Here is a 14,476-nt window from a genome sequence, read left to right as displayed (position 1 = left end):
TCTATTGAATAACATATTATATAACTTGCTTTGTGAGAAACGTTTGAATTTTACTCACGGAGATTCGGCAGTAAGCCGTGTCTCCTACATGGGTCTCCCCGAGGGCCCTGTAGCCCTGTTAGCGAGTAAAGTTCGATAATTGGGTTGATTTCCCAACCAAGCTAATGAACGCTCACTATATGAGTGACACTTTCATCGTTGCTTTAATGAAATCTTGCATGAAAATTGAGTGATGCATGAAATCTTGGATCTGTTTATTTCGACATTTTTACGTTCGAAAAAAGTCTCGTTGAAACGGATTCGTACGAAACCAATGATACCTTCTACGAACGTGTTCGAACGAAAGCAGATACGGCCGTTAACAAGAATAAGGATGAATGAGAGGGCCGACTCATTAGCAAAGGTAGGTGCGATTGAAGACGACATTTATCAGCGTCAAATCGCCTTCAATGAATTTTAGTCCTTAAAAATACCATCGCTAACTGGCAACGCGAATGGAACGAAGATGAATTGGGTTGGTGACTCTACTCGATTATCCCTAAGGTTAGCCTCAAAACATGGTTCAAAAGTCTGGACTATATTCGCACACTTTATTCGTAAGCCGAGATATCACGCTAATGAAATCACGACCTACATTCAATCCCTTGAACCATGCACTCGTCGAGACCTTAGGGATAATCGTGTGTAACCAACGACCAAACTCATCTCCACTCCACATGCGCTGCCAACTAACGAGTGTGTACTGACGAGGAATGTGGAAAAATTCATTATAAGCAATTTGCCTTTCAAAAAGTGTGCCTTCTGATGCGCCCACCTTAGCTAGCGAGTCTGCTTTCTCATTCCCCGGAATCGAGCAATGAGAGGGAACCCATGCTAAGGTAATCTTGAATAATTTTTCGACCAAAACACTCAATAGATGTCTTATCCTTGTTAGGAAATAAGATGAGCGTTTATCAACCTTCATTGAGCGGATTGTCTCTATTGAGCTAAGACTGTCTGAAAAAAATAAATAATGGTCGATGGGCAATGTTTCAATGATCCCTAGTGCGTAGTATATCGCACCCAGTTCAGCAACATACACGGAACAAGGATCTTTGAGTTTGAAAGAGGAACTGAAATTTTCAATGAAGATGCCGAAGCCAGACCCGTTTATATATGAACCGTCAGTAAAGAACATTTTATCAGATCTAACTTTCCCATATTCTGCCGAAAAAATCGGCGGAATAGAATCGGAGCGTAGGTGATCTGGGATTCCATGGATTTTTTGTCGCATGGACAGATAAAAAATGACAGAAGAATTGCAAAAGTATGGGAAGCAAACTTGGTTGGAGATGCCTGGTGAAGGGTGCACGTTGTGGGTAAGGTACTCATGGTATAAAGACATAAAACTTGACTGAAGAGTCAGTTGGAGTAGATTTTCGAAATCAATCACCAATGGATTCATGATCTTGCAACGGATGAGAAAACTGTAGGATAATTCTGTGAACCGAAGAGTAAGCGGGGGTACTCCTGCCAAGACTTCGAGACTCATCGTATGTTTGTAGTACACCCCATGGCTATACGCAAACAACGATATTGTATTCTCCCCAGCTTGAGAATATGAATCTTGGCAGCTGATCGGAAGCAAAAACTGCCATATTCCAACATTGATAATATCGTTGTTTTGTACAACTTAATGAGGTCTCCTGGATGGCCACCCCACCATGTTCCGGTAATTGTTTGGAGAAAATTGATTCTTTGCTGGCATTTCTGTTTCAGATACGCAATGTGTCTTCCCCAGGTACATTTAGAATCAAAATATACACCGAGGTATTTGAAAAACATGATGCATGATCATTTTGCCGGATAGGTGAAGCTGGAATTGGGCGGGTTCGTGCTTCCTAGAAAAAACGACCATTTCAGTTTTCTCCGTAGAGAATTCGATACCCAGCTTAAGGGCCCACGTGAACAGATTGTTCAGGGTATCTTGCAATGACTTTTGCTGAACGACGGGATTAGTACCCGTGATGGAAATGACTCCATCGTCTGCAAGTTGTCTCAGCGTGCAGTCTCTAGTTAGACAATTATCGATATCATTGACGTAAAAACTGTACAAGAGGGGATGTGTACTGTACAACTGTACAACTGTACAAGAGGTGTATCTTGTCGCCAGATCGAGTTTAGAAAACTCCTTCCGGGCCCGAGGAAGCCCAATGTGCCAGTGAGAGATGTGTTGGCCCGGTTAGATCTTCATTACATGTCCCAAATATATATTTTCCTCAAAGCTATCAATATTCATATGTGATTTTCCTTATATCCTTATACCCTCCTTTTCCTCCTTTGTGAGCAATTGGCCCTCTTGCTATAAAGCAGAATAGGTAGAAATGTAAATACACAATAGATATACGAATTGATTTAAGACTTGAAGGTTATCATCAACATTGTAGCAATTGGTTCCCAGTATTTTAGAAAACAACATTAACTTCAATCGTTCCATGTTGATATTTTAGGCATAATTGTTCCACCATGAATTTTTGAACCCATAATCCAGCATGATTGATTAAAGTGAGGGGATTTTTTCACATTTCATTAGGCAATAGTTTACTGCTTATAAAAATCCGGTGTATTGCTAAACTGAAATACTTAAAGCTTCTGGTAGACGAATAAAGGGTGTGTCACATCAAATTGCATCACGGAAAAAACGCTGTAGAAATTTAATTTTTAGGAATTATATCTTCAGCTTTCGCTTATAATCAGATAAGAGTGTATAGATCACGTTGGCCATGCTTCACTGTCAATTTTTCGTAAATTTGGAAAAATGTCGTCGAACGAAAAAGAGCGTCGTGAATTTATCCTGTGCACTCATTTCGAGAATCCGGAGTTGTCACATCGGGACATCAGTAAGATGCTGGGAATCGTCCAATCCACGGTCAGCAGAGTACTAAAATGATACTTCGAGAACCTAACCATCGACCGGAAGGTGAAGAACGGCAAAAATGGATGCTCCGTCAGTGAAAAAGATCACAAGCGCGTAGTTAAGCAGTTTAGACGTGATCCGAGGAGTTCGGTCCGGGATGTCGCCAATAAGCTGAATTTGTCAAGTTCATTCGTCCAGCGGACCGAGCAGCGGGAGGGCCTGCGTACATACAAGGTTCAGAAGGCACCTAACCGCGACGAAAGGCAAAACATGGTGGGGAAGACGCGAGCCCGGAAGCTGTACACCGAAATGCTGACGAAGCCGCATTGCCTGGTAATGGACGACGAAACCTACGTCAAAGCGGACTTTCGTCAGCTGCCGGGCCTGTTGTTCTTCTCCGCAGAGGACAAATTCAGCGTTCCGGAGGAGATTCGCAAGCAGAAACTATCCAAGTTTGCCAAAAAGTACATGGTGTGGCAAGCGATCTGCTCTTGCGGAAAGCGGAGCGCCCCCTTCGTGATGACCGGCACGGAAAAAACGGGCAGGTTTACCTTAAGGAGTACCTACAGAAGCGCTTACTACCACTATTGAAGCAGCACGAGGGACCGACCATCTTCTGGCCAGATCTCGCTTCGTGCCACTATTCAAAGGACGTGTTGGAGTGGTACGAAGCCAACGGGGTCACCTTCGTGCCAAAGGAAATGAACCCGCCTAACGCGCCGGAGCTTCGCCCAATAGAGAAATATTGGGCGATTATGTAGCAGGCCCTCCGGAAGAACCCAAAAGTTGTCAAATCGGAGGCGGACTTCAAGAGAAAATGGATTTCTGTTCAAAAAAAACTACAACCTGACGTTGTATAGAACCTTATGGACGGGGTAAAGAGGAAGGTGCGAGCATACGGGCTTGGGCTCGAAGAATGAATAAAAAGAAAATGCCAAAAGTTGTTTAATAGTTTTTATTTTACTGTCTAAAATTTTCAAAAGGATCGGTCTACTGGGCGAATTTCTACAGCGTTTTTTCCGTGATGCAATTTGATGTGACACACCCTTTATGGTAGAAAACTTTGATTGCGTTTTTCTCAGTTGCTGATTTTGGAACATGGGACAACTTTGCGTAGAACGACAGTACACTTTTACCGAAATATTGATGCACACTTACCGTGAATAGTGAGTGCTGTTGTCAAATGTTGATTGGATTTTTTTACTTCGACTTTTTTTCTTTCTGTATTATGCTAACATTGGTAACGTGACATTTAGCGTGAGAGGCCTACGAAAATTGATCGATAATGATGACATTCTCCTTCAACAAGATGGGACAACATGCCAAACAGACACAGTTACGAAGTTTTGTTTACAGTCACAGACACGTCACAGCTTCGGACAAGAATTAGCATTAATAATGCTCCGAATACCTTGTATTTTTGTGCTAATGCAAACTACGATAGCTTTCGCCTGCTGAGATGGACGCTGTGGAAATGTCATCACACAAGATCAAATATCTTTTTTCAAAATACGCGGGTCGTTTCACATGTGGTACACAAAATGATAAAACTGTTTAGCTGATTATTTTTGCTGCAAAATTATTTCAAAAACCGCTAAGATCAATCAATCAATTGTAACTGAGGCACACTAAGCAGTGTTACCATTCTCTGTACCAATTTTGAAACAACCCACGCAAAATTGCTGTTTATTTCGTTTTCGTCAATGCTGTATACCTATAAACTAACACGCTAACATAACAATACGCTTCCTCTTCAGTTTACTATCGTTTCTTTTCTATAAAATGCTCTCCAGTGTCGAATGTCATTTGCCTCTGCACAAGACGTTTTATCTGTTCCGAATCTCATTCGTTTTTACGTCTTACATTCTCCGCTGTTTATACAAATTATCATACAAAAATACTCTGTCTAAAGATGTAGCATTCAGCGCCGTGAATACTTTTGTGCTATCACTTGTAACTTTGCATCAATCAGTTAGTTTTTTGTGTGTGTAAGTTTTTATCTCTACTAAAACACACATAATCGGTTTCTTATTTGCTACTTTGTTTTAATCCACCAGACAAATCAATACAGTGACAACAGTTTTCTCCAATTTGAAAATTGCAGACATACCAAATTATACACATGTACACGACGTTTGACAAGAAAAATAAATGGTAGGTATCCACCATTTGTGACCTTGCTTGCCCCGAGGAGCAAAATGCGATACGGTCTGAGCTCTCTATCATACGATAGCCGTTTTCACCAAACATGATTGGGAATTGTTACCAATCGATCCGTCGAGACTGTCCAGATCCAGTGCGGTATCGATCATAGTCGACTCATGCAACAGTCTAAGTCGGCTTGGGTTAGTGATAAATGCATTATTACTATTGGTACTGTTGATATTATTGTTATTGCAACAACTAGAACTATTATTGCTGGTACTATGATTACTGGCTGTCGTTAGTGTAGTTGTGGTAGAGGTAGTATTGCTGTTAGTATTATTACCTCCCGTGGATTGGATTATCACACTTGGATCCAACGTTTTTATCACGTTTTTCATCTCGATCGCTGTGATGAGCTGAGTGTTTTTATGGGGTGCCAGTGGTAAATGATTGGTTGCAGAAGAAACAATTACCGCAGCACCGGAATCCGTTAGTTTACTGGTAGTAGGAATTAGTGATTTTGTTGTGAAAGCACTCGATATAACTGGATCGTCCAGGTCAAGATCGTTTATGATAAAGGAAGAATTCAACATCGACAAGTTGTCAGGTGCGTTGAAGTTTGTGCTAATATTACTGCCGATTGGCAGCGGTTGGAATTTACCACATCCACTCGAGGTAGTATGTCGCAGGCCAGCCACATTCACGCCGCTGGTACCAATGTTGGAGTAAACGTGCAAGTTGGGATCAATCGACTTGCCGCCGACTACCTCTCCACTGTGAGTAACTATTGTGCTTAAACTAGATCTTTTTGGCGATCCAACAACTCCGTTCCCGATGGTCCCGGAGCCTGAGGGAACATTACTGTAGACATTCTCATGTCCACTAACACTAGACACCATTAGAAGCTCATTAGCGTTGATAATCTCATCGGCATTTTGAATCTGCTCACTGTCCGCAGGTGAGTTGGCAAGTTTCGCAAATTTCCCACTGGCCGATTCTCGAAACAAGTTGCTGTAACTTTCGCTTTGGTGTGTCATTTTGGATAGTCCGCAAGCTGCATCCATCCCACCCATCATCGTATCTTCATCCATCACTACCGTGGTCACCGTCGTATCTTCTATTGCCGATATATTGCCAGTGGTTGACAGTGGAACTTCGTTCTCCACCAGGTGAGCTATGCTATTAGATTTCTCTGCAAGTAGGACAATGAAATGAAAAGTTGTAAATAATTTATAGACATGAGAGTTATGTTGGTGTTTTGTTAGCGCAAATAAAAACACTAAAACGAAGCTATTACTACTGCCCATGCGTCATCTACACTACAATGAAGCATTCGAACATTAACATACAGTATTTATTAAAGATTGTTTATTTACAAAATATTCCGGTAAAATTATCCAATGCTCCATCAATAAATTTCATATTTTAAATTTAACTAACATAATTAATCGAAGCCATCTCCGCTATAAAATGGCGCAGTCCTCAACTTTGTTTTCAGGTCTAAACCTTCGTGGGATCCAGGAGAAGTGGGGAAGACTGAGATACAACATATATTAAATGGCAAATATTACATTTCATTGGTTGATTGGAATAAACGATAAAGAGAAGAATCTATCGAAGTAGTGAAAATACATCGTTCACTAAAAGAGCTTATGCGTTAGATTGTAGCAAGTAATTATCCTTTCCAAGTTCCCAACAGAGTCCTTGTTCTACTCGTATAATATAGTGAACCATGAACTTCCATCAGTGGCATTATCGTACCTTAAACCTTCTCTACATAGAATACTGTATGAACAGATCAGTTTAGATTCATTCTGTATCTACATAATCGCAAACTGATTATGGAAAAACAGATAGCTGGGACCAACAACATATTACAGAGTCTTTCAGATTAAACACTCGCGCAACAAATTTTAATAAATTCTACAAAAGTTAACCGATTTTTATTTTTAAAAGACGAATAAAAGGCTTATTTTAGAACATTTTCGATGTGACCGCCCCTTTTTTCGATAGTGCGTTTGAAGCCGAGTCATTTCTTCTTTAAGTTCCTCCAAGTTCTGTGGCTTATTAACATAGCAACGGTTCTTCACGTAGCCCCATAGGAAGTAATCGACGACGAGAAATGTTGAAATTCTTACCATAAGAGGACAAAGTTTCATTAAGGCTTCGGCTGCTCGAGTAGTACGATTTCACTAAAAATACACGTTCTTGTAAATTATACATCTTAACACTAAAAACCATCCGATCAGACTGAACGAGTATCCGAATATTGTTGTCCCGAAGTGGAGAATGCTGTGTTACCATCGACGGAGCGAAACAAAATTATAAGGAGTTATTCGATTTTTTTTGCGTGAGCGTTTAATCGGAAAGACCCTGTATTTGAACCTGATTAGAATATTTTGTCTGAAAGTTTGGGTGTCACAAGAGTGACACCCAAATGTGAGATTGGATTCTTCATGACGAAAATACGCCATATAATCTCATGTATTGCTTATTGGCTATGAGTTTTATATCAGAACCAACACGGACACCATTCAACAATCATCCCATTAACCTGATCTAATATCGTATGTTTAATTACTGTTTGATGAACTCCAAAATGCTATTTTATGTTGGTCGTATTGTTGAAGGGCATGTTATTATCATTAATTTTCGAGATTCAAACCAATGTTCCACGATAACGCTCGTTGTTCACGGTAATTGCGCAACTCTCAACATTTTTTAAAAAGTACGCCCCATCATACTGATATGCATACTAAACTGTGATTTTCTGTGGATGTGATGGTGAATAATGAACTTGTGGGTTTGACTCACATTAGAAGCGATAACTTGGGGTGTTGACATAGCTGTTCAGCCAGAAAGGCGCCCAACCTAAAACACGATCGTGTTTCATTTCTTCCAAATCTCCATATGCGAACTCTCGGAGCGAAGGACGATAATCTTAAATGGCAAACTGAAGACAAATTACTGTCAATGACGAATTTATAGAATCTAAGATCAAAATCCTACCCATCCGGCTTTAATTCGGTTCTTTGTATTAGTCGCAGAATATGTTCAGCGATAAAAAATGCCAAACTCTCGTGAATTCGGTTCGATCGAAACCTCCTCCCAAAAGACACCAAGAAAATAATTCAAACCCACAGTTACAGGCCGATAACATGTCTATCCAATATGTACAAAATGCTAAGCAGGATCATAACTGGTAAAGGATCTGCTCGTTGTGAACAGTACAATATCATTGCAGAAAAGCAGAGATGATGCAAAAAAAAAACGTACGATCCCAAGGACCAGACCATCATCGACGCAACCATAGTCGGACAAGCAGTGTATATTCCCCAGGACCTCAGTATGGCCACCATAAACTACCGGAAGAGTTACGATTCTATACATTGGAAAAAAGAACAGACAGAAACAGAAAGATGTTCAAGAATCGTGGCTACAAAGGCGACTGGCCAACAAATGGCTCTAGCTATCAATCCTCAACATAATGCATTATTGGAAACATTGTCTTCTCGTGATATCTAGCAAAACATTTCAACTCGTAACAAAACGAGTGTTATTCTGTACATGCAAAGTACGATTTGCGATCAGCATTGATTTTTTGCTACCATTTAAAAGAAAAGCTGTAGAATCATATCGAATACTTGCCGATACTCATGCTGAACATGCTCTTGGAAATTGATGTGCCTTGAGTGGTAAAAATTCTCCGAAAAAGTTCGAGGACAGTGTACTGCAAACACTTTGGAACTGAGATGACCCAGAAACACAACAACAACTAGCAGATCAATCGAATATGACTCAAGAACCAATCGCCATATATTTGGAGGCCATGGGAAAGATCCAGAAGATTGGATAATGGGTTCCACATGAGCTGCACGAAAGACAATATAAAACCGCAAAATCCTTACACTTCTAGAGAAAAATGAAAGCATTGAATGTAAGCCTGGTTCCGATCGTCTGACGATGCTACTCGATCGTAAACTGCAGCTGAAGCTAAAACATGGAGATGGAGGGAAAGGCAGTTAATTCGTTCCGGGCTTTAGGCCGGGAGGTCGGATCAACGGGCCAGACAGTGAAAAAATATCTGGCGGAGATACGTCATTACCATGCGGAACGGTAAGTCAATACCGGCCGTGTCAGAACAGCAAACTGTCTCCCAGAAATAAAGGCTGAAAGTGATGGAGAATGAAATTTTCCCGGTTCAGCGTAACGTCACGGTCGTCATGGACTACGAGACGTATTTAACGCTGGATGGCAACGACTGGCGTGGAACCAGCTACTTTACGTCCGCCACCAAGAAGGTAAGTCCCGACGTGAAGTACATCTCCCACACTAAGTTCCCAAAGAAGATGTTTCTTTGGCTAACCATCAGCGAAAAGGGGATGTCAAAGGCGCGTTGAACGGGAAGATTTACAGCACGAAGTGCCTGCCGGAAGTTGTCTCCTTCGTCCAAAAATATCATCCGGACGAGGATGTTGTTGGTTGGACTTGACCTTCGTTGAAGATAGATGATGCCAACCCTCCGAGCGTCCCTCAGTTGCGTCTAATCGAGAATTCCTGGGCAAATATGGAGTGTAGGCTCTACTCCAACAATTTCGAATTAATCGGACAAACGAAAGGGTGAAAAAACTTGTTAAAATTTTCATAAATCCAATTTAGGTTGATGCTTTTTAGCGAACTTTTCTCTTCAACAACATAACTTAAAACTACTTGTCTAATCGAAATGTGGTATTCGACATTCCAAGAAATTCGTCCGGTATTCGACATTCGAAGAAAATGCACTGTTCAAAAAATAACTTAATTCAACTGATTCTTCAAAGAAAGAACAAAAATTATTTTCAAAGATAACAACATAAGTGACGAGAAGGGAAAAAGGCTGAGTGAGCAAGAAGACGGATAAATTTGGCCTTCCGGAAGACAGGCTGGCGAATCAAAATAATACGACCAGAAAATGAGTCCAACACAAAAAAAGAAACTGTTGGAAATTTATACGCGTCATATGGGCTGTCAGTAAAGTGACAAATACTTCGATAAACAGCTCACAAATTCAAGCTTAAGTTGGATGCCTCGGATTCGAGAGGCTGGCAAGTGTTAAGCGTTGTCCAAACATAGTACGATCAAAACTGGTCAGTGCTTCTCATTTTCTACGTTGACACAGCGCGGCCTGAATATGTGTGCTGGTGCATTTCTGATGATTGAAACAGATAAGATTATTTCTATCAACCTATAATAATCAATGCATCTATATAAAAAAAAATTTAAGGGCAAATATGTTGCTAAGCGCGAAACCCGAAGAAATAATCGTCCGATTTGAGCCATCTTTATTTTGATGTATTCGTCTCTGCCCGTAGATCGATGGTAGGGAGGGAAAAAACGGAAAATTTTCGAAAAACACTGAATGAAGGCCGGAAAATTCGAAAAATTGATTTCCCATATGTTTTAAAATTAGATCATGATAAGCGTTGTCGGTCCATTCGATGTTTGCGCTATTGAAATTGATCTGTGTTTAAAGGTGGAAATCTTGAGTGCTTTATCCAGACGCTGTTATGTCATTACCTTTGTCTGGGTCCCTTCACATTGCTCAATTCCGGGTAATGAGAGGGCTGACTCATTAGCAAAGGTAGGTGCAATTGAAGGCGATATTTATCAGCGTCAAATCGCCTTCAATGAATTTTATTCTTTAGTTCGTAGAAATACCATCGCTAACTGGCATCGCAAATGGAACGAAGATGAATTGGGCCGGTGGCTCCACTCGATTATCCCTAAGGTTAGCCTCAATCCGTGGTTCAAAAGTCTGGACTTGAGTCGGGACATTATTCGCACCTTCTCGTTTTAATCTTGCCGACAGCAATCTCTGCGGTTGTGGCAATGGTTACCACGACATCGAACACGTTGTTTGGTCGTGCGAGTTGTATCTTGTCGCCAGATCGAATTTAGAAAACTCCCTTCGGGCTGGAGGAAAGCAGTCCAATGTGCCGGTGAGAGATGTGTTGGCTCGGTTAGACCTTGATTACATGTCCCAAATATATGTTTTCCTTAAAGCTATCGATCTTCGAGTGTGATTGTTCATACATCCTTTTCCCCTCCTTTTCGTCCTTCGCGAGCTATCGGTTCCCTTCCTACTAACATTAGAATAAGTTAAATTGTAAATACATATTAGATGTAAGGATAGTTTTAAGAATTGAGTGTGAAGTGTCAGTGTGAATGAAAATGTGAATGTGAATGTGAGTGCGAGTGTAAACACACATCTCCTTACATCCCATCCTTTTCCTAATGAAAATGTGTCACCCTTCTAAACTCGAGTCGACCGCGAGTAATCGGTTTCCTATTTCATTAACCATAGAAATTAGGAAACAACATGTCGATATATGCTATTTGAAATATAGTTAAGAGTTTGGCTCCATTAAACTTATGTAACTGAGCCTGTAAAAATAAACGGATTAAAAAAAAAAAAAAGGTGGAAATGGATTTTCAGGTGAAATAACGCACTCCTATATCTTCTACTATATCTATATAAATAAAAATGGAAGGCCAAACATGTTGCTAAGTGCAAAAACCGAAGAAGGAATGGTCCGATTTGAGTCGTCTTTATTTTGTTGTATTTGTCTTGGCCCATAGATCAATATAGCGGATAGAAAAATCAAAAAACATTCTGAAAACTCTGGAGGAAGTTCGAAAATTCGGTAAATTGAATACCCACATGTTCGAAAACTACATCACGATAAGCGTTGTTAGTCCATTCGATGTTTGCGCTAACGAAATTGATCTTTGTTTGACGGTGGAAATGGATTTTCAGGCGGAATAACGCATTTCTATCTATACATATAGAAAAGGAAGGCCAAATGTGTTGTTAATCGCAAAATCCGAAGAAGGAAAGGTCCCTTTCGAGCCGTCTTCATTTTGTGGTATTCTGCCCATAGAACAATGTTATGATGAGAAAAAGTTTAGAAATTTGTTCTAAAGAATTCATATCAAAACAATAATTCTGGGCGGCACGAAATTCGTCCGGTCAGCTAGTACAATAATAATAATGAAGGTCCTGCCTCATTCCCTTGCATAAATTTGAGTTGGTCGATTATCTAGGCGATCATTAATTAATACATAACCAATTTTACAAAAAACGAACTGATTTAACAGATATGAAATCACCTCTTCGTGATACAAGTGTTTCACTAAGCTTCATCTTTTCAAAAGTTTCATTGGTCATGCTTGGAAGACGTAAAGAGTAAATCTTTCAGTTCAGCCTAGTCACAAGAAGAAATGCTTGCTGTCCCGTCAAATTATGCCGTAGCATCTTCTGAGTTCACTGTAACCTGACCTCCAAATTTGTCAGACTAACTGTTCTAATCTCCAGTTTAATCAAACATTTGACCCGTTGAATGAATTTCAGGTTGTAGCCTATCCGTTCGTTCTGACGGTTGTCTGCTTGATCCTTCAGAAATCGCTCGTGGGCCTACTTTACTCGACAACATTCGCTCTCTCGATCCTCGACCAAACTATGACTGGGTTCCTTTTTATCAAGACTTACATATCCAATTCTACAATAAAAACGAACTCTACTATGTTCTTATCGCTATCACAATTCATTAACGCGCGCGTGCTCAACCTTATATAGACTACTTTCTATTTTCGTTTTTCTATTAATTTATATAAACACTAGCTGACCCGGAAACCCGGGTCAACCGTGGCCGAGTGGTTAGCGTCTCACATTATCATGCCGGGTGTTCGGGTTCGATTCCCGTTCTAGCCAGGGGATTCTTTCGTCAAAGAAATTTCCTTCGACTTGCACTATGGTCACGCGTATTCTAGAGCATGCCCCTCGGAATACATTCAAGGCGTGTTAATTGGCTTAAGAAATCTCAACTAAAGTATTAATAAATGACGCTAGTTAATGCATACGTTGAGACGGCAAAAGTTCCACAGGGAACGTTAACGCCATTCAAGAAGAAGAAGCTGACCCGGCAAACTTCGTCCCGCCCAAAATTTATTTTTCGTTATCACATCCACGTTTTCAGCGATCCATTTTTATTTATATAGATAGAAGACGATATAGGAGCGCGTTTTATCACATTAAAATCCATTTCCAAGATCGATTTCGTTACCGCAAACATCAAACTAACAACGCTTGTCAATATGTAATTGTAGAACACATGCGAATTGAATTTTTCGAATTTTCTTATTTTCCTTCAGAGTTATCCGAAATTTTTCAATTGTCATGTTTGGTTGAAATATGATCATTATTTTTATGAGACCTCCTCTCCTTTCCTGAGGAGGAAGGGGTGTCATACCATCATAGAAATATCTCTCGTACCCAAAAACCCTCACATCCCAAATTCGGCTTCATTTGGGGGTAGATATGTCGAACCATCATAGAAACGTTTCGTGCCCCCTAATACCTCCACATGCCAAATATGGCTCAATTTGCTTGAATAGTTCTCGAGTTAGACAGAAATACATTGCCGTTTAAAATCCGCTAATGTTGTTGTTTTTTAATGTACCTATGGCACTAACGTTCCTAGAGAAACTTCGCCGTCTCAACGTAGTATTACTTGCGTCATTTTTATTAGTACAGTGATAGACATTCGTTTAGCCGCACTTGAAAAAAAAACTTGAAACACTTACAAAACAACTGGGAATGTTCTTTTTATCGGGATACTTATTTGCTGTAGTGGTAGTATATTTAAGTCAATTTTATTGAAAGGACGTGCGTCACAATCACACACACACAAGGCTGCATCGGTGGATATAAACATTCAAACGTCGTTTTTTCCCGAGACATACGTTTAGCCACAAGGCATAAAAATCGAGTATTCGCATAATCACCAAGCCTGTATCTGTGTTTTTTGAAAAAATACTTGGGAATGTTCAATTTACAAGATAAATATCAGATGTGCAACGTAAGAAGTTGATCAGATTAGTGATTTACGTAGAATTTAAAGGAATGGCGAAAGGTATTCTATTGACGGAAGAGGAGCGGAAAATAATAAAAATATTCAGTGAACAAAAGTTTTCTAATCGCTCGATCGTAACAAAAATTGGTCGATCTGAGAAAGTGGTACGGAATTTCACTAAATAGTGCCAGAAATATGGACCATCAAATGGGAACACCAAAGTTACTTAGCGTCTTAAAGGTCGAATAAGACACGAAGCAACCAGGAAACGATGTCCTGCTCATACATTAAGGCAGAGTCGGTTGTTCCAGTAACGAAGAGGCATATTGCGCGCATCTTGAATGAGTCACCAAACATCATGTGGAAGAAACTTCAAGGGAAGCCGAAACTGACCGCCACCCATAAGCAGAACCATCTCATTTTCGCCCGGCAATACATGGAATGGAAACTAGAATGGAGAAATGTTGTATTTTCCGGCGAAAAAAGTTCAATTTGGATGGTCCGGACTGTTACAGTTGCTATTGGTACAATTTAAGTCAACGAC

General features: G+C 40.2%; 1 protein-coding gene across 1 annotated transcript in view; it reads right to left on the bottom strand.

The window, feature by feature from the left end:
- Positions 1-4,393: 4,393 nt before the first annotated feature.
- The window catches only part of LOC129764425 (palmitoyltransferase app), a 51,023-nt gene continuing 40,940 nt past the window's right edge, over positions 4,394-14,476 (bottom strand). The window contains exon 11 of the mRNA XM_055763491.1: positions 4,394-6,233. Within this exon, the coding sequence (XP_055619466.1) occupies positions 5,119-6,233 (1,115 nt within the window). The 3' untranslated portion in view covers positions 4,394-5,118. The remainder of the gene's footprint in view (positions 6,234-14,476) is intronic.

This window comes from Toxorhynchites rutilus, chromosome 2 (genome assembly GCF_029784135.1).
Source record: "Toxorhynchites rutilus septentrionalis strain SRP chromosome 2, ASM2978413v1, whole genome shotgun sequence".
Classification (NCBI taxonomy): domain Eukaryota; kingdom Metazoa; phylum Arthropoda; class Insecta; order Diptera; family Culicidae; genus Toxorhynchites; species Toxorhynchites rutilus.
Note: the sequence above shows the minus strand (reverse complement) of the source record. Positions and strands in the feature narration are given on the sequence as shown.